At 35.9% G+C, this 21,022-nt stretch overlaps 1 protein-coding gene across 1 annotated transcript in view; it reads right to left on the reverse strand.

Annotated features, from left to right (window-relative positions):
• Positions 1-6,978: 6,978 nt before the first annotated feature.
• The window catches only part of LOC116272630 (dmX-like protein 2), a 128,037-nt gene continuing 113,993 nt past the window's right edge, over positions 6,979-21,022 (reverse strand). The window contains exons 29-39 of the mRNA XM_031661389.1: positions 17,887-18,014; positions 17,268-17,353; positions 16,381-16,582; positions 15,102-15,219; positions 11,410-11,472; positions 10,528-10,614; positions 10,325-10,446; positions 9,127-9,265; positions 8,108-8,168; positions 7,865-7,992; positions 6,979-7,035 (exon numbers count right to left, since the gene is read on the reverse strand). Of these exons, the coding sequence (XP_031517249.1) occupies positions 15,165-15,219; positions 16,381-16,582; positions 17,268-17,353; positions 17,887-18,014 (471 nt within the window). The 3' untranslated portion in view covers positions 6,979-7,035; positions 7,865-7,992; positions 8,108-8,168; ... (3 more) ...; positions 11,410-11,472; positions 15,102-15,164. The remainder of the gene's footprint in view (positions 7,036-7,864; positions 7,993-8,107; positions 8,169-9,126; positions 9,266-10,324; positions 10,447-10,527; positions 10,615-11,409; positions 11,473-15,101; positions 15,220-16,380; positions 16,583-17,267; positions 17,354-17,886; positions 18,015-21,022) is intronic.

Genomic DNA, 21,022 nt, shown 5'->3' on the forward strand with positions numbered 1-21,022 from the left:
TCAGTATATCAACATATTTTTGGTCATAACCAAGGAAATACATCAAAAGTAATGACAACATTGGCTAATATTTTACAAGCAAATATTTAACTCTGCATAGTTTATACAATAGGCTGTGGCAATAAATAATATCACCAATCTCATCAACTATTAACTGGCCACAAGAAGCCTAACATTCATTTTAATTATGGTATGAAATGCTCTATTGGTGTAGTTTCAACATATCCTTAAATGTTGTGGGTGTTTAACTTTGAATACACGAAAAGAAAACGTACTAAACTGGACTAAGAAGGTGTGTTTGGTTAACTACAAATATGTCATGTTCACATAGTACATTCCTAACATGAAGGCAAATATTTAAATAGAAAAACTAGCAGTCCAAAAAATGTAAATGTGCAAATTGTGAGGAAAACATTGCATTTAAATTTGCACTCATTTGCAAGTTACAGTACTAGCTCAGTATAAACACTAACAGGAAAAATATTCAGCAGGAAAGAATGGAAATAACCTCTCCCAGTAGAGAACTGGTCACTGCGCACTGCTCCACAGCTAAGAAAGTTTTCCTGGTGGTCTAGCGCTCCTAACACCTTATGATTATCCTTCATTCAAAAGAGGAAGAGACTGCAGGCATGCTTCAGTCAGTGGTAAGAACAGGAAGAAAAACCCGAATCAGCAACATTTTCTTCCTTAATTTGGTATAAACGTCCTTTTCATTATTTCAAGTTACTAATTTGCTAATCTCAAATGTTTTTTGAATCAGGTTTGCTAAATGCTGTAAAGAATAGCTATCCTTCATACAATACTAGGTTTTATTTTTTTTTAGTATGTCAGCATAATAAGGTACATGCACATTCATTCCACCAACCTGTATAGATAATACTCAGCTTGGGTCATATTCGAATTCTACACAGAGATTCTCTGTTTTCAATGTTAACTGCTTAGAAAGCAGAATTACCTAGTGATTACTGTACTGTGCCTTTTAATTGAAATGTATATAAAAATAAAACCCCAATCTTTAAATCTACAGAATGTCAAGAATTCTGTTAGGGATGTTAAAAGCATTGGGCAAAACCCTGGTTTTCAGCGTGCCATCTGCACCACAGGAGAAGATCCGATTGCCCTGGATGATGTCAATCTGCATGACTCCGGCCCCAATGTTTCGAAATATGGACTGCTTAGCATGTTCACTTTTAAATGAATGAATTAGGCCATGGCCTGTCAATCTCCAAACCTGGTGCAAAACAAAGAGTTAAAAATACATTACGAAAAGACCGAAAGCAAAAACATGGCCCTTCTGCTCCCTTGGTCCAAGTGATCTCACTAAAGCCCAACCTTCCCACCCACTGCCTCTTTCCTAAGAGCTTATCTCAGTGGGAAATAATATCACTCCCACGATGCATTTACTGTCCTCCTTTCACATTTTTCTTCACATCCTCTCATAGTTTCATGTTAACCATATGTAGCCCGTCTCTAATTCAATTAACTATTTGAGTTAATTCGGTTAAATGTGTTCCTCATGCTGAGCTAGGCCCTAAGACTATGTAAAAGTAGTGTGGTACAGACAGTCCCCTACTTACGATGGTGTGACTTAAGACTTTTTGACAGTGTGAAAGCAATATGCATTCAGTATGCTCCTTGGCTTATCCTGATGTTAGTCTCAATAAACTCACAGTAAGTTGAAAATATTAAGTTGAAAGTATGTTTTTCAACCTAACGATATTTTTAACTTATAATGGGTTTGTCGGGACATACTCCCACTGTAAGTCAAGAAGCATCTGCGCTAGCTCAATTAATGGAAATGCCACCTCCGCCACACACAAGAGTACTGAAGGAGAGAGGAGAAGCTTCTAAGAAGCCAAACTAATGTCATCAAAAATTTTCATGTATTAAACTCATACACTTTACTCAAAATAGAATGCTTTAAAGCTTTCTAATGACCTAAGTCCAAAGAGTTTGATAATCTCCTCATTGACCAGAACAGTTTAGAAAGAACCATACAGAAGCATAGGGAGGCGGCAGAGTGTTGAGACATTTGGTATCTCCACGAAGCTTTATTTCAAAGAATGTGGAGTTTTTGTTTTTTCTCTTTCCAATCAGTCTTTAGTACATTCCAACCTCTTGTACTGACTCACCTTTATGTTACCTTCTGCTGAACCTGTGGTAAAATATTCCTCATAGGGATCCAGGGCCAGAGCCTTAATAGCTGAGTCATGGGCCTGGAATGTGTGAATGAGCTGCCTTTGCCTGATGTCAAAAATGCAGACATGTCCTTTCCTACCCCCCGAGATCAGGAGTTGCTGTTTGGGTGCATATTGAAGTACTGTGGCACCATGATCATGGCATGTGAAACCTGAAGAAGAAAAACGTCAGAGACTTTCTCAAAACAATTTATCTTGGTAACTATGATGTCTAAATCCACATTTAAATACAGAAATTACTGATGCATTTTTCATTCTAAGGAACAATTTATTGTTTTGTAAGTCACTGAATTTCTGTAATCATATTAAAGAAAAACGTTAAGCAATATCAGAACAAATCTTTTATCCATAATCTCAATGTGAAATGAACACAGAGAGAAAAAGAAAGTTTAAACCTTAAGCCCTAAGTGATACTGCCTCATAATAAGTATACAGAACAGCAGAGACCAAGCTTCTCAGAGTTGGTGAGTATTAACCCAACCAAGTGCTGTACCATACATGTTCTCTCATCACAACAACACGATGAGGAAATGTGTGAATGTTTTCAGTTACAAGTTAAGAAATTATCCTTCCCAGGAGTATTTGCATTTTAATATGATTAAGGATTCAAATTAACATGTAGAAAATCTGTAAGCAATGTTAACCACTGTTCACAGAATTCTGCAATAAAATTGAGAAGTAACGACATCTTTCAAAATGCGTATCAGTGTATTAAAAGATTGAGAATCTTTCTGTAAAACAATTTACTTCATTTAACTAAACTTACTTGAGCATGGAGCACTTTTTGGGTGGTACTATGTGGAAGACAGAGTTAGGACACTAATTTGGCAAGTACTGTCTTAAAGGAATATTTAAATGGCACTATTTACATTTCTAGTCATTATCATAAGGTTAACCTTTGTTTTATTTTATGATTAGGGCCAGGTGTGATGGCTCATGCCCCTAATCCCAGTACTTAGGGAGGCAGAGGTGGGAGGATAGCTTGAGCCTAGGAGCTTGAGACCTGTCTGAGCAATACAGTGAGACCTTGCTCTCCACAAAAAGGAAAAAAAAGACAAAATGTATTTTATGATTAGGTTCAATTCTTTAAAATATGCTCTTTTCTATTAAGCTCAATGAATACTTTGCAACTAATCTCTTAAATAGCCTTGTTAGTAGTACCACTATCCATACCATATTTTCTGAATAGAATACAATATAAAGACTATTTTGGATTTCTGAGACCATATATCTTTAACTCAGCAAGAAAGCCAGATATGCTAATTAAGTATTTCTCCATTTTCAACCTGACAATAAACACTCACTGGATTCACTAATTAAAACAAGAAAGCATTCCTTCATGGTGTATTATTCCTTCATGGTATATTTTTAAAAATCATAGACCTTAACTCACCATGAATGAGGCTGTTTCCGGGTGATATTAATGTGTCCCAGAGGCAAACATTTCTTTTAAAGAAACACAATAACAAAAATATATCATAAACAATTGTTCTAAGTCATCACCAGGGACAACCTGTCTTTCAAATATTTTGCTTATTCATTCTTATCTTTTTTGTTCACTCACACCTATAGAGACTAGTGATTCCCAACTAGGATGGGGGTAGGGACAAACTCCACAGTTCCATCTTATATGGTCCTGCCTGTCTCTGCATCCTCTACCCCATCTCCTTTCCATTATCACTCCAGGAAACTGATATGACTTCCTGAGTATAAGGAATGCTTTTATATCCCCAGGTGGTAGCCACTGTAGGGAAACGAGATGTTTTTCCTGGGCACGTGTTGCTAATGAAAACTATGTGAGGTCAAAATAAATGTTGAGAATGACGGGGACAGTGTCAAATGCCTGTTAATCCCTGAATCCTCATCTCTCACCTTATACAAAAATCAACACAAGATGGATCAGACTTAAATCTAACACCTGAAACCATAAAAATTCTAGAAGATAACATCGAAAAAACTACTCTAGACAATGACTTAAGACAAAGAATTCATGACCAAGAACCCAAAGGCAAATGCAACAAAAATAAATAGGACCTAATCAAAATAAAAAGCTTCTGCACAGCAACAGTAAACAGGCAACCTGCAGAGTGGGAGAAAATACAATGCATATATCTGACAAGGGACTAATATCTAGAATCTACAAGGAACTTAACAAAAAAATCCCATCAAAAGTGAGCCAAGGACATGAATAGACAATTCTCAAAATACAAATGGGCAACAAACATGAAAAAAGGCTTAAAACCACTAATTACCAGGAAAAAGCAAATTAAAACTCCAATACGATACTACCTTATTCCTGCAAGAATGGCCATAATTAAAAAACCAAAAAATAATAGATATTGGCATGGAGGTGGTGAAAAGGGGACACTTCACTGCTGTGGGAATGTAAACTAGTACAACCACTATGAAAAACAGTATATGGAGATTCCTTAAAGAATTATAAGTGGAACTACCATTCAATCCAGCAATCCTACTACTGGGTATCTACCCAGAAGAAAAGAAGTCATTATATGAAAAAGACACTTGCACACTCCTGTTTATAGCAGCACAATTCACAACTGCAAAACTATGGAACCAACCTAAATGTCCATCAACCAACAAGTGGAAAAAGAAAATGTGGTACATATATACCATGGAATACTTCATAAAAAGGAATGAAATAATCACATATGCAGCAACCTGGATGGAGTTAGAGACCATTATTCTAAGTGAAGTAACTCAGGAATGGAAAATCATGTGTCATATGTTCTCACTTATAAGTGGGAGATAAGCTATGAAGATGCAAAGGATCAGAATGATATACAATGGACTCTGGGGACTTGGGAGGGGTGGGAGGAGGGTGAGGGATAAAAGACTACACATTGGGTACAGTGTACACTGCTCAGGTGATGGGCGTACCAAAATCTCAGCAATTGCCACTGAAGAACTTATCCATGTAACCAAACACCACCTATTCCCCCAAACCTCCTACAATAAAATAAAAATGTTGAAAATGATGGTGACAGTATCAGATGCTTGTTAGTCCTGGAGAAACTAACAGTGTTAACAGTAGTAGTTTTAAAAAGACTGAATAGCTTTAAAATAAAAATTACACATATTAGGAATAACTTTCATTTTCGCTTTTCTCCTTTTGGTAAGAAAAAACACTCTGAAATAAGAATTACGTAACAAAGTTTTTTTTTTGTTTTTTTTTTTAATGCCTAGAGTGGAAAAATCCTACCAATAGAAATCCATACTTTTAGCAAGAATACTTTTCTAACATTTTTATATTTCTTGCTTTGCTTTTCTGTCAACCTACCTATTGTCATTGGAGTGTCCAGATGTGGCAACTAGACTTGAAGAGGTAATAAATGCAAAGTCACTTGTGGCTTTACTGTGGCACTGCCAACTCTACGAAAAACAAAGTGCAACTGATGTTATTTTATCATCAGATAAAATTTGATACAGTACTAACATAGTCTGCTAATAACATACTATATGCATGAGCTAAGAACAGTTTTTAAAAACTCAGTCTAGAATAAAAGAATAAGCGATAGTACGAGGGTTAACCATGTGTATATTTGGCTACTGTCCAATAATTTTTAATAACTGGAGTTGGTAAAAACAGAATTAGAGGTCATGTTTTTTAGATTATGTAAGAATAGGACATCAAAGTACATGAACCTACCTAAGCCCTGTCAATTTTAGTGCTAATGATCTCAAATACATGTAATAAGCTTTAATAATAAGCCACAAAGGAAATGCTTACAGACCCAACTAGTCTTAGGACGTCAAGGTATTTTAAAATATATAATGCATGCTTTTCTGTCTGGAATTAGAGTGGTGCAGATCTGACTGAAGACAAAAGTATAAATTCAAGATTACTTCCATTTCTGCGTGGACAAGGTACAGTCTATACTGTACTAATTTAAGAGAAATATCTTATACACATAATTAAGAACATATCTATAGTTTAGAAAACTTGTTTAAAGTATCTGGGTAATCTATCTGGTCCCAAGAGGTTCAAGGCTTCCTGAACCTCCCTGCATATATGTGAAGCCTGAAGTTTCACACAAGACAATGTCACCTTCCACTCTCTCCCGTGTTCCCTTCCCCCACCGTATCTCCATCAGGTAAAGATCTACTTGTCTTCATCACCAAGTATTTTGTAGTCCAATTTGGATTAATAAGGTGGCTCACTGGGATTGGCTATTTTATAATCTGGTAAGCACAATTCTGGAACAAATTGGAATAGATGTTTGGAACCTGATTCTTTTTTTGAGACGAAGTCTCACTCTATTGCCCAAGCTGGAGCGCAGTGGCACAATCTCGGCTCACTGCAACCTCCGCCTCCTGGATTCAAGTGATTCTCCTGCCTCAGCCTCCCAAGGTGCTGGGATTACAGGCATGAGCTACCGCACCCGGCAGAACCTGATTCTTAATGATAGAATTTTATGGTGTGTATATTAAGAAGATAGAGTTTTCAAAATGGATAAAAGTATAATAAAAAACCCCAAGTTGTACCATATACAGGGAGAGCCCCAGAAATTTTAAAAATATAATGACTGCACTTCAAGGTGAAAAGCAAGGGTTTTTGTTTTTCAGGTCATTTCAGTCTAAAACTAGGGTAAGGATGGGTGCTGCTGTTAGGCTGGGATTGCTGAACAAGATCATCCTTTTCCCAGTAGGACCACCAATGAGATTCACTGTCTGAAACGGGCACTTCATGAACAAACAAAGTGTTGTCTATATGCTCCCTGGAAACATTAGTGATACTTACCATATAAGGTTTAGGATTTGATGCAGTTTGGTTAACTTGCCAGATACTCAGAAAACCCTCTCCATCCGCAACACCACACTGTAAGAACAGTATAACTACTAAACACATGTTCTTAGCATCCACAGCAAAGGTAAAAACATGGAAAGATGATTCACTAAGGCCCTACTAAACAAATATTCTGCCCCTAACTGTTTCTGTTGCTGTCATTCCCAAAAAGTCCAAGTGCTAAAAAATTCCTTGTCACTTTTTTTTTTCTTTGAGACAGGGTTTCACTCTGTTACCCAGGCTGGAGTGCAGTAGTGCAGCTATAGCTTACTATAACCTCAAACTCCTGGGTTCAAGGGATCCTCCAGGCTCAACCTTCTGAGTAGCTAGGACTAGGCACATGCCTGGGCTAATTTTTAAAAATTTTGTAGGGATGCGGCCTCCCTTTGTTGTTCAGGTTGCCTCAAATGCTGGAGTTCAAGCAATCCTCCTGCCTTGGCCTCCTAAAGTGTTGTAATTACAGGTGTGAAAAACTGTGCCTGGCCCTTCCGTCACTTCTTAACTGCTTACCTGTTTCACTGTTTTCCTCTAACCTCTCACTGATGAAATTTAGTAAGAAACTAGGTTTCTTCTCAAGAACTTGACTGTGCTTATAGGAATCACCAACACACTCAACAGAGGCAGTTTTTTTACTCTCACAGTATATTTAGTATCTTTAAATAGATGATCAATCCATACTAAATTTTGTAGATTTTTGCTTCTATTGGAAGAAAAGAGAGTATATGAATAGACACCAAAAAACTGCCTGCTCAGTTTAAATCCAGGGTCAATGAATTCATTTTTCAATGTACTTTTATCACTTACTCCTTAAATATCCACAATTATTTTCAGATGAATTTAGCAGAAGCCCCCAGAAACTAACCTTGTTGCCTTGTGAATTAAAATATAATCTAGTAACTCTTGCATTGCCAGCTTGACGAAAGCAGACAAGTTGCTGAGGTCGTGTCCATTCAAACATTCGTACACTGCCGTCCTGAGCACCTGTAAGATCTGAAACACAAGAGAAAAAGCAGGAAATAGGAAATTAAAGAGTTCCAATATTCTTTATTCTATAAATCAACCTCCAAATGAGGACAGTTACAATTATTAGGTCATAAATACTTACAGTATTGATGGACTGGGTGTGAAGTCATTCTCTTAACATTATGTAGATTCCTTTTCATAAGCTTTAAAAGAAAATTTTAAAATTTTTATTTTGTGTATTCAGAAGAGATGAGGAAGGATATGCTTCAGGATAAATTCTGACATTTATTCTCTTACGCCCTGCTTATTTCTGAGATAAAGCCTGTTATGGATGTTCCGAACCACTACATAGAACAACTGTCTGAAGAGGCTGAGGAAGCAGACACTTGCTGGTACAGCCCTGGCCTGTGAGGTTACCAAGGAGCTTCATCTCATAATAAAGGAACTCTTCCTCAAGTGCTCCTCCCTGAGGACATTCAGGAGCACCTCCAGATGCTTCAGAGCAGAACATGAGAATGGGACCCCTCCAGCTACAGTGACAAGAACGTTACTGACGTGCTTTCAAACACTTAGAAGTAGACATGAATTCCCCTTTAACTTTGCTTTACCATTTTGTATCTGTTTATTCATCTATAAAATGATAATGGAGCATAATAATAGCACCTAACACCTAGGATTGTTGTGAGAAAAAGCATGCATCTGGCACTAAGAAAGTCGTATGAGGCCAGTGAGCTGGCTCATGCCTGTAATCCTAGCACCCTGGGAGGCTGAAGCGGGTAGATCAGTTGAGCCCAGGAGTTCGAGACCAGCCTGGACAACATGGTGAAATGCCATCCCTACAAAAAATACAAAAATTAGCCAGGCGTGCTGGCATGCACCTGTAGTCCCAGCTACTTGGGAGGTTGAGACAGAAGGATCAATTGAGCCCAGGAGGTCAAGGCTGCAGTGAGCCGAGATTGCACCACTGCACTCCAGCCTGGGCAACAGAGCTAGACCCTGTCTCCAAATAAAAAAGCCACAATAAATGTCAGCTGTCATTACCATGGCCTATCTACTGGTATTTGTCCCTGAACTTTAGGATCATTCCTATGTCAAAGTGATTCCAACTGATTTTTCAGAGAGTCCAAATCCAGAAATGATACCTATAAGTAAATAACATACCACACTAGCTCCAGTGCTAGTCTGTCCACTGCCCAGCCATGGCAGAGATGAAGGTGGATGCACCTGACTTGCTGAATAGGATGTTGCACTGGGTTGATAAAGAGTTGTAGTGGAACCACGATAATCAACATCATCTGAACTGTGAAAAACATTCATGTGTTACTGTGAAAGTTCCCTTTTCTCTTAACACAAATTCCAACTAAAAAGCTTTTTATGTACCCATAGGACAATCTTTATTTTAAAAACTAAATTAGCCATAAGAAAAACTTAGGTACAAGTCCTAATTGCCAATTTTAATACTGGTTAACTTTTTTCCCTTTTGGCAAAATATAAATTTAGTCTAATGTTGTTTGGGGACAACTTTATTGCTGCACAAGTTGAAACAAATGTTTGTTGTATTTAATATAGATTTGTTTTTATCTATGGAAAAAATATATATTCTCTTCAAGTACAGATATCTCAGTATCAAATTAACACCTTTAAAGAAATTTGAGTTTAAAGATTTCTTGGAGTAAGATATATGAAATGTGAAAGTAATTTTTGTGATGGATTGTATCATAGTACCGGGTTATATCTACTCTGAAATGTGATATTAAATCCTAGTTATATCACATACTAACAAAAAAATTCAACAAAACAAGGAGAGAAACTATCATGGCACCATCCTCAAGCACATACAATTTCTAAGAGTCTGGAGAAAAGCAAGAGGGAGGGCAAACCATGAAGGAGAAACCTCAAAATAGGTAAGAGTGGCAAAACACTCTTGGTGCAGTGTCCAAAGCTTTAATGAAAAGTAAAGCCGTCTATATTTTTATCTGTTTAAAAAAGGGTATGCTTATTAGGTAGTAAGAAACTCTGCAAAATTACTCAGTAAATGTGACTCAGTGTAATTAACATACTTATGTATACTGTTTTAATTATCCAGATCAAATTAATTTACTGAATATCATGAAGCCAAGTGTCAGGGATTATCCTGATTGAAATACTATCAATAGTGTAGGGTTTAATGGAAGAAGTATAATTTATTGGGTTAATGTAGGCAAAGACTTTCATTGGCAGCTAAACCAATTATATTTGTCACCTACTCAAATGAAGAGAGAGATACATGTATACCTTTTGAAATAATTCAAATCATGTGCATAACCATTTAGTGGGTACTTCTTACAGAAAACTATATGTAAAAGTGACTAAGAGACACCTTTTGGATTCTCTGTCATATTCTTCTCCGATCCATATATATGACTGACAGGCCAGTAGAGAAGTAACATCAAGTTCTTGAACATCATGTGTTGAAGCCAAAACAATTTCATTACAATTTGCCTATAAAGCAAAGGCAGAGTCAATGATTTAAGCAATTTCACTGAAGAGAAATACATTGTTTATAATGATGATAGCTTTTACCTTATTAACAGAAAATGCCATGATCATATCAGATTCCTTATGAATGACTTTCGCTTTTCCACCTGGATAGCCCAGATCAGCTTCAACCTAGAAAACATTAATCAGCAGTTTTAGTTGCGGCAGCACAGCTCTATTTAGAGTTATGCACATCCCATAAGATTTGAAAGCAGGATACGAAGAAAATGTAGCAGCAGCAGCGATAAAAAAGGGTAAGAGTAACTTTAATGTGTTGAAAACTAGCTTTGGAAAATTTGCTTAAATTCTCTGATGTCCTGTAATCACCCCAATTTCCATTGTGATGGTAAGATACTGATTAATTATAAAAGATGGCTAATATATTTTTATTAGTAATTTTTATTAGTAATTTATGTCTCTCTTAGCTCTTCCAAAAGTGCATATTCTGCAATAAGAATGTGCATACATTAAGAGGCACAAAGTGGAGTAAAAACCATAGAAAAACCAAAAAGAAACCACCCTTTGAAGTAAGGGTGATGAGACGGAAATAAGGAAAAGTTGGAAAGAGGGATAGTCTGAAAGGAATAAAAGAGACTGATGAGAGGAAGGTGCAATGGCTTAGGGTTTGTGATGGCAAGGAAAGAAAAGGCAGAATCGAGAGGAAAGATGAAACAGCCATGCTTAAAACAGAAAATGTGACAGAAGTGAAGATGGAATAAGGAGCAAGAAAGACAAGAACCAAGGGCAAGACAGAGCAAGCCAGATACAGTGAAGCATCTCCTCCCCTGTACCACTGAAGTGGTATGGGAGTACTACGAGTTCTCTGAGTAGTTAGCCAGTTGGGCAGGTCATGGTTAGTATCAGAGATGAGACGTTAGCTCCTTGAACTTTAAAGAATGAGCTAAATACAAGATCTTGGAATACTACCTTGATGTGGCAATCTTCTGCTACGCAGTTTTGGTTGACCTGCTCCACATGTTCTTCTATAGACTAAATACCACCACACCGTCACAAACACAAAACACATGCATGGAATGAAATTATAAAGACAGTGAAATATTTCAAGCTGAAATGGCCACTCCACCACTTAAAGATGATGAAAATGAATTTGCAAAATCAAGAAATTAAACTGAATAAAACAGTCATCAAATAAACACAACACAAAGCCAAAAGAGCAAAATTAATGTAACTATTACATATACACAAGAACATAAAAGCTATTTCAAAATAAAAATTAGTTATCTGTATACAGTTTTAAGAAATTTAAGTTACATAACTGGTAATCTAAAAAATTAAAGCCCACTTGTATAAGCAGATACACAAGATGCTATATAAATTCCTGCCCTATAGGGGTGGATTTCAAATATAAATTATTTATTTCTAAACATAGATTCAAAATACTGATAATTATTTCACTCTTATAAGGAATATGACTAATCACATGATTTTTCTCTAAGTAAATAAATGTTTAATAAAATCAGACATGGAAAAGAAATCACTCAGTGATTTGCTCCCAGGTTAATGTGGGGTCCTAAGGATGGCTGTAAAAGGTAGTCATACTTCTGCTCTGCTGTGGAAACTCTGAAGGTTTGATCGGAGAAACAAACTCTTCCTCATACCTTTTCAGGTGACTGCCTCCCTTTCATCATGAAGGGCCATTCAAAATTTCTGACCGTGCCTCCAGGGACTCCCCTATGGCTGCTGTGGCTGATAAAGATGTATCCAAGAACACTTCCAAGGAATGGTCAATGTGTGGCACGGCTAACTCAGTGAAGGCCAAACTGCTGGAGAATCTATTTGTCTTAACTAGCCAAATTCACCAATCTGTTTCCCAAACACTTGTTTTGTGAAATATTTTTCTTTGATATCTTCAGTGAGTAAAAGATCTTATTCTTATAAATGTATCTATAACTTCATTTCTCAGGGATTTTTTAAAAATGCATCCAGCATTTTTAGGATTAACCTGCCAATTTTATTGGTCAATTTTCTGAATTTGCCAAATTTAGTGATTACCAAAATTCTATTTGACAATTTTAAAGATTTAAGCACTCTTACTGGATTGGGTAGAGTTTTAATAACTTTTGCATATTTCTGAAGCTAGCGACAAGTTTTTATTGTCCAGCAGCATTAACATTTTATTCATAATTTTTTTCTTAATGAAAACACCTTTTTTTCAGATCTGTGCTATTCAAAACAGCAATCACTAACCATACGTAACTATTTAGATTAATTGTAACCATTTAGACTAAAATTTAAAATTGTTTCTCAGTCACACTAGCCACACTTCAAGTACTCAGTAACCACATGTGGCTGGTGACTACTATGTTGGACTAGGCAGATACAGATTTCCATCATCACAGGAAGTTCTATGGGACAGTACCAGACAAGACAGTAATTCCATTGTTTTAAAATTAAAAAGGTACATGATAAAAATTCTTCCATCCTAACTCCCAGTTGCTTATATAGCACTTTAAGAAACATTCCATTTATCTCTGTCCTACTTCCCTGTTCGTGGGACCACTGCTGGAAGAAAAATAGAGAACACACAGAGACTAAGGGGCGGAGAGGGGGAGAATTAGTTAAGGAAGAAGCAAACTAGTGGGGAAGGGCAAAACAAGAATGGGAGGGTCCAAGAAACCCAGACACCTGGCTTCCCACAGCACTCTACACTCTGATAAGTCAACCAATCAAGCTGCTATCAACTTTACCAATATTTAAAACATACTTGTGATCAATCTTTAATTTTAATCATTTGAAGAATAAAACAGTCAGAAAATTGATCACTCAATGAACTGGTTTTCTGTGAATAACAGAGCCCCTAATTGACCAGAAATCTTATTAAGACAGGGTCTCACTTTGTTACCCAGGCTGGAGTGTAGTGGTGTGTGATCTCAGCTCACTACAACCTCCACCTCCCGGGCTCAAGCAATCCTCCTGCCTCAGCCCTGCAAGTAGCTAGGATTACAAGCATACACCATCACACCTGGATAACTGTTTTGTATTTTTTGTAGAGACAGGGTTTCACCATGTTGCCCAGGCTAGTCTCAAACTCCTGAACTCAGGAGATCCCACGCCTAGTGCTAGGATTACAGGTGTGAGCCACTGTGCCTGGCTAAAATCTTTTATTTCAAATCACTATCTTAGATTCTTATATCTTAGTTTATGGAATTTGGACTCAGGATCACTATAGGAAATGCTATACATAGTGGTTTAAATGAAAGAGGCAAATAATTTGCCTCTGATTTCCCTAACAAAGCTCACATCAGTAATTTCAATGCCATAAGGGTCTTTTGTTATGAAAAAGCTTATAACTAGGACTCAGAAGGTCTCTACAGTTCATTCTTCTACTTCCTCATTTAAGTACATAATTTTTTAATCCACAGAGAAAACAAATGACTGTTCATAAGGGTTGACCACTTACCCTAGGTAAGTGGGTAAGTGGGAAAAAGAACAAGTATGGTAGGTTCCACTGCCCTAGGCATGAGGAAAAACTGAGAAGCAGTTTTATACTTTTAATCTTGGGAAACTGAGCCATATGGACTCTGTTTTCACTTTTCTAAGTAAAATATAATTCATTTCTTCTCATTGATTGTGTTTGCAAAATCTTTTTTTTTTTTTTTGAGACGGAGTTTGGCTCTTGTTGCCCAGGCTGGAGTGCAATGACACGATCTTGGCTCACTGCAACCTCTGCCTCCCGGGTTCAAGCAATTCTCTTACCTCAGCCTCCCAAGTAGCTGGGATTACAGGCATGCGCCACCACACCCAGCTAATCTTTTGTATTTTTAGTAGAGATGGGGTTTCTCCATGTTGGTAATGCTGGTCACGAACTCCTGACTTCAGGTGATCTGCCTGCCTCAGCCTCCCGAAGTGTTGGGATTACAGACGTGAGCCGCCATGCCTGGCCATGTTTGCCAAACTTTTAATTGCATCAGACACTCAACTCTGAACACTCTTCAAACTGCTCCATTACCTCATTAAATAGCCAAACAGACTGAAATGCTCATATAAAAGGTCCTACTTTTATAAGGAAGAGGTCATCTGCCAATCTCCCAAACTGCTGGTTCTTCTTGAACCATGTCTGCTATTACATTTGTATTAACTTAAAAATAATCATGCAATGCAGAACCTCTGCCTTGCTTTGTAAGAGCAATCTTCCTTCATCTTGTATTTGCTATTTCTGTAGTTTATTCTCTCACAAAAGTATCCTGAATGTGTTGCTTCAAATCTTCATTCTGTTCATTTCTAAGTCCTAAGTAAATAAAATGCCTTTAAAGGGCTATTTTATATTTTAAACACATATTTGGAGAATATTATAGAGTAAGTTTATATATTAAATTCCTCAAACCATCCATCACAATGTTTATTACATGTAAAAACCTAATGACAAATACTATAAAGTACCAACTTTCACTTGAATATATGTAATTTATCAAAGTACCTATGTTGCTTCATTGCTATGAAATGAAAATTATAAGGTTTTATCTTAAAACTAGTTCACGGTAGTTTAGTGAACTTTGACTATTACCCAACCAGAAAGAAAATTTCAGAATAAATCGAGCACTGATTTCCTTAGAAATGTTAAAGAAAAATTACAATAGAAAATATTTTTCTCAAAATACCTCACTCTGCTTTCTTTTCTTAGTGAAAATATATCTAATAAATGTCTCTTGAAGGACTTCTTGTTAAACAAGGAAATGCCAAAGTCGTTTGACTGGAAATGCAGAAGAATCCCGGGACCTATTAAAAAAAATTAACATATCACACTATTTTAGTGTATAGAAAATATGTTTATATTTGTAGATATTTTTAAAACCTTCACAATCTATTGCAAAGAAGACACAGCATTAAGCTCAACAAAACTGTACAGTTTACTTTTAATTTTTAGTTCTCCTAAAAATCATTTCATCTAGCAACTAATTCTCTAATCACACTAAATGAACCAGTTAAGCTGACAAATTATTATTCTCTTTTTAAATTATACTTTATGTTGGTTCTCTTGGTTAAAGCATATCGGCAATGAATATAAGTCATAGATATCAATTCTAACAGCCTAACAAGCTAAAAAGCTTTGTTCTTTTAACCTTATTTTAATAGTAAATACTATTAATCAGGGTCCACTATCTCAAAAAAAAAAAAAAAGCATGCTGCTTATCAAAAGGGACGTACATGGGCAGGCAGAAGATCAAAACATCAGTTAAAAACCTGTAATGTGTTTACTGTTAAATTACTGACAAAAGCCAGAAGCACCTTATTTGCATATATAGATTGTTAGAAAAAAAATTCTGTAACAGTTCTGACAATAAGAACGCACATATGCCGTGTGCAGTGGTGCATGCCTGTAATCCCAGCACTTTGGGAGGCCAAGCTGGGGGACTGCTTGAGCCCAGGAGTTTGAGACCAGCGTGGGCAACATGGTGAAACCCCGTCTCAGCGTGGGCAACATGGTGAAACCCCGTCTCTCCAAAAAATACAAAAAAAATTAGCCAGGTGCAATGGCACTCGCCACTAGTTCCAGCTACTCGGGAGGCAGAGGTGAAAGGATGGGTTAACCAGGAGGTTGAGGCTGCAGTGAGCTGAGATTGCACCACTGTACTCCATCCTAGGAGACACAGTGAGACCCTGTCTCAAAAAAACAAACAAAAAAACAAAAAACACCACACCAGAAATTAATACAATAAAGAATTTTTCCTTTATGTAAATGGAATGTCTATGAATTATAGATAATACTGGGAAAAAATTCTATTCAAATTTCTGATATTTTTCTTAGGGTATTCTGCTAAAAATAGGACTGCAGGTTCAAAATTATGAATGTTTTAAAGTATATTGGCATATTTAGCCAAACTGTCTTCCAGAAAAGTTAAGCCATACTCTTTATCAGCATTATAAGAGCTTTCTTACTTGAATGGGGTATTTTCAGGTTCTAGCATTGCTTTATTTCGAAGAATAGCTGGTCCAGCTCCCACTGAAAGGTCAGTTGGGTATGTGTTGATATAGTTAGCGGGTGGACCTTCAAACTGATCCATTTTCTCTTGCAAGATCTGTTCCCAGTTCTCCAAGTTTTTAATCACAGCAATACCTAATGGTGATGTAACAGGCAGCTCTACAAGGTGACAGAACACGTTATTTATTTTAATAAAAAATATTGATTATCATCCAAATATTTATAGAATCTGAATTCTGAGACAAAACCTCTGAAAATACAAATAAATCTGGAAATGTTAACGTAATACAGTTTAGATTCTTAATGCTTTCAACAAAACAGAAGTGGGTTTCTGCTCTTTCTCCATCTTCTGTGTAGGGAGTGATTCTTGATATAAACTAAAGTATTAGACTAAAGCCAGGTGTGGTGGCTCACACCTGTAATCTCAGCACTTTCGGAGGCCAAGGCAGGTGGATCGTTTGAGCCCAGGAGTTCAAGACCAGCCTGGGTAACGTGGTGAAACCTTTTCTCTACAAAAAATACAAAAATTAGCCCAGCATGGTGGCACATCTATAGTCCCAGCTACTCAGGAGACTGAGGTGGGAGGATGGCTTGAGCCTACGAGGCAGAGTTGGCAGTGAGCTGTGATCGTACCACTGCAATACAGCCTGGGCAACACAGCAAGACTCTATCTAAAAAACTAAAAATAAAGTCACAGATTGGAGCCTAAAATAAACAAGACTTTATAAAATATCTAATGCACTGTTTTTAAGTGCCAAAGGACCTTTTATATAGATTCTGTAAAGAGAAACTTGACGGCAATTTATTATATTTAATAACATTAATTTTTAAATTCCAAACTCACCAGAGAATTCCAGTCCAGCAATAGGAAAGAAATTCTTGACATTGTGAAGTGCTAGCTTAACCATTGTCAAATGTAGAAGAGCCCAGCTGTTCAAGAAGGAGCAAAAAAGTCTTTAAGTGAAAAATAAAATCATGGGAGAAACAGAGTGGTGTTCCCTGCCAACTGTTTAGCCCACTCTCCAACCAGAAAAAAAGCTGTCATTGAAATTTACTATGCAAAAATGACAGCTTTGTGGTCACTGAATATAAAAAACTTGCAATACCATATTACACTTGCTGAAAATTACCTCATGGAAAAAGATTTACCACATAGTCACATGGAACCTAATAGTATACCAATAAATTATATATTAAATTCTAATAGTATATCCATGAGTTACATATTTTTTCCTCACTAAAAATGCTTGTGTTTGCATTCTCCATGAAAGCTAGTCTTTGGAGGTGGAGAAAATATTATGGAGAAATTGACCTCAAAGGTGCAGAATTTGTTACCTGGAAACGTAAGTCATTTCTTATATAAATTCAGGATAATAATGTTATTTAAAATTAATAACACTGGGATTTTCTACAAAAAGAAAAGCCAAAAAAAAAAAAAGAAAGAAAAGAAAAGTCTTATTTACCTATAGGAATTTGGATCTTGATGCTCCTGTATTTGTGTATCTGAAAAAAAGGCATCATCTTCCTCATCACTATGAATGCTTTCATCAGAATCATATATAACACCACTATCGGACAAAGGAAGAAATGGCTGCAATAAAAGATAAAGTTATTTTTTTAAAGATTATAATTTTATAAACATATAAAATATATTTTAACTATATAATTTATGTATTATATATTTAATATAGAAAATGTTTTTAGTATATAATTATTTTTGCTCTAACATAAAAGTAAACATTTTAAATGGTGTCAGCATAAGTAAAAATTTTCTTTCGCAGATGATGCTACATTTACAAAAGTCAAGATGACTAGGTAAAACTCTCAGACTCAGTAACTGAATAGCTAGATATGAAATGTGTTTAAAATCAATAGTTTTCTTCTTGTAGATCAGCAATAAAAAAGTTTAGAAAAGTCTAAAGAAATACAAAAGGACAACTGTGAAAGCTGTGAGACAGCTTTGTGAAGGAAATTATAAACCTTTATAAAATTATATGATGGGAAGGACTGAAATGTGTAAAAACTGTAATTCTTTGTAAGTTAATTTACATAGGCTTTAAATAATTTCAATAAAAATCCCCCTGGGAATTTCTCTTCCTATTTTGGAACTTTAAAATGATTCTGAAGTTCTTAGAGAAGAAAAAATAGATGAGATCAGCTGGGGAATTTTTTTTAAATAAAAAAATCCCATTTTTTTTTTTAGTGGATATTAAACTAAGTAAGAAAAATGTAGTCTAGCAATTGATACAAAAATATAATGCAAAAATCATATACATGTAAGAATTTAATCTGATAAAGATAACATCTTAAGTCAGCGGGAGAAAAGGAAGGATTATTTAATGAATAATAATGGAACAACTAGTTAGCTAAGTGTGGGGATGGGAGATGAAGTCCGATCCAGTCTGTTCCTCACTTTATTCTAGATAAATAAGAGAATTAAAAGTTAAGGAGGAGGAGAAAGAGAAAGAACAGGAGGAAACAGAGAAGGAAGGTAAAATAAATGTAAACATTTATTAGTGGAAAAGACTTCTGCTTAAAAATAATGTAATCAATAAGGAAATGTATGGATAGATCTAAGTTTTAAACTTTTTAAAATTTCTGTGCATGGTAAACTTTTTAAAACTTCAAATGCATAATAAACAAAATTTTAAAGCAAATAAACTAGAAAAAGTTTAACAAGATAAATTAATATCCCTAGATAAATAAAATATCCATAAAAAGGAAAAACGCCATAATCTCAATAGATAATTTAGGTAAGAATATGAACAGTCAATACCTCAAACTGGAAAATCAAATGGCAATAAGATCATTAAAATTTTAATGTCACTAACAGAAAATACAAATCATTTAATCTATCAAATTAACAAAAATGAAAAAGGAATACTTAATGCTAATAAGGGACTAAGGTCAGATACCTCCTCTCACTATTCTCAAGAGAGTACAAATTAGTAATGTGGAAAATAATCTGGCAATACGTATTAAAAGCCTTATTTAAGTTTATAACCTTTGACCTAGTACTTCTTTTTTTTTTTTTCTTTTGAGATGGAGTCTCTCTCTGTCACCCAGGCTGGAGTGCAGTGGTGCGATCTCGGCTCACTGCCAGTTCCACCTCCCAGGTTCACGCCATTCTTCTGCATCAGCCTCCCGAGTAGCTGGGACTACAGGTGCCCACCACCACACCCAGCTAATTTTTTGTATTTTTAGTAGAGATGGGGTTTCACCGTGTTAGCCAGGATGGTCTTGATCTCCTGACCTCGTGATCCACTCACCTCGGCCTCCCAAAGTGTTGGGATTACAGGTGTGAGCCACCATACCAGCCTGACCTAGTACTTCTTAAGGAAATAATCTGCTCATGAACAAGATGTATCTTAAAAGATACTGTTCTTGGCATTATAAACATCAAATCGCTAATTAGGTAAACTACAGTGTATTCATCAAAGTGAAAAATTACATGGTCACTATAATTGACGCTTATCTAGAAGCAATGATCAACCAAGTGAGAGTGAGCACCCCAGCATCTGACTGTAATTTCCAAATATAATTTCTCACAAAAAGGAACCAGGTTATTTTAAAAAAAAAAAAGCTTGTTCTCAGTCACGGGCAGGAAATACACATGATTAGCCTAGAATAAAACTAGAAAGCAGACAAACTCAAACACTAGTGGAATAATCTCAAAAAGATTTGGAGCCAACTGTGGAAAAGGCTCTCAGTCTCACTGGCAAAGATGGATAATCTGAGGCCCCATGAGAAAATAACTGCAATGGATTAAAACATATAACATATGTTTAAATCTATAAGCTCATAACAAAACTGAAAGCGAAACAAAACTCACTGGCCTTCTCTGAAGGATGTTTGGGAACCAACTCATCATTTTGAAAACTGGTACACAAAAGCAAAGAATAAAGCATTTATCATGTCTTTCCAACTCAAAATGTACTTCAGGGTAACTGAATAGGTTGATGAAGAGACATTCCAGCATATAGATGAAAAATCAATGACAGGATTTTATCATCATAATTTAAAACTTTCACTGAAATAATAAATGTAGGCAAAGATCAACTAAAATCATAAAAAGCTTCCTGACAGAAATATACAAAACCACCGATGAAGTTAATCCTGCACTCCCTCTTCCTATCCAATCAGAATGAAATTGGATTTAACTTTCACTTTACAAGATTCAGAGGAACAAAATATGGTGATGCCATCGGCAAAATCCGTTGAAAAATTCTAAACGTCAAAATTCTTTCAGGGCAAACAAAAAACGTGGGAGTTAAGTTTAAAAAAAAAAAAAAAAAGAGAGAGAGAGACGGAGGTGGAGCCTATAGATTAAAAGAGACTGAAGATGTAGCAACCACTTGCAAGGTATGAATTGTATTTTAGATCCTGATTTGAACAAATAAACTATATAAAAACATTTAAGATGCAATTGGTGAAATGCGAATACTGTCTGAATATGTGATAATATTAAAGAATTGTGAGTGTGCTTCAGTGGGTGTAACACTACTGTAGATCTGTTTAAAATCCTCTTTTTTTCAAAAACAAATACTGAAATATTTTTGAATGAAATTTCATGGTGGATTTGCTTCCAAACAATCAAGT

The sequence above is a fragment of the Papio anubis genome, unplaced genomic scaffold (genome assembly GCF_008728515.1).
Source record: "Papio anubis isolate 15944 unplaced genomic scaffold, Panubis1.0 scaffold143, whole genome shotgun sequence".
Classification (NCBI taxonomy): domain Eukaryota; kingdom Metazoa; phylum Chordata; class Mammalia; order Primates; family Cercopithecidae; genus Papio; species Papio anubis.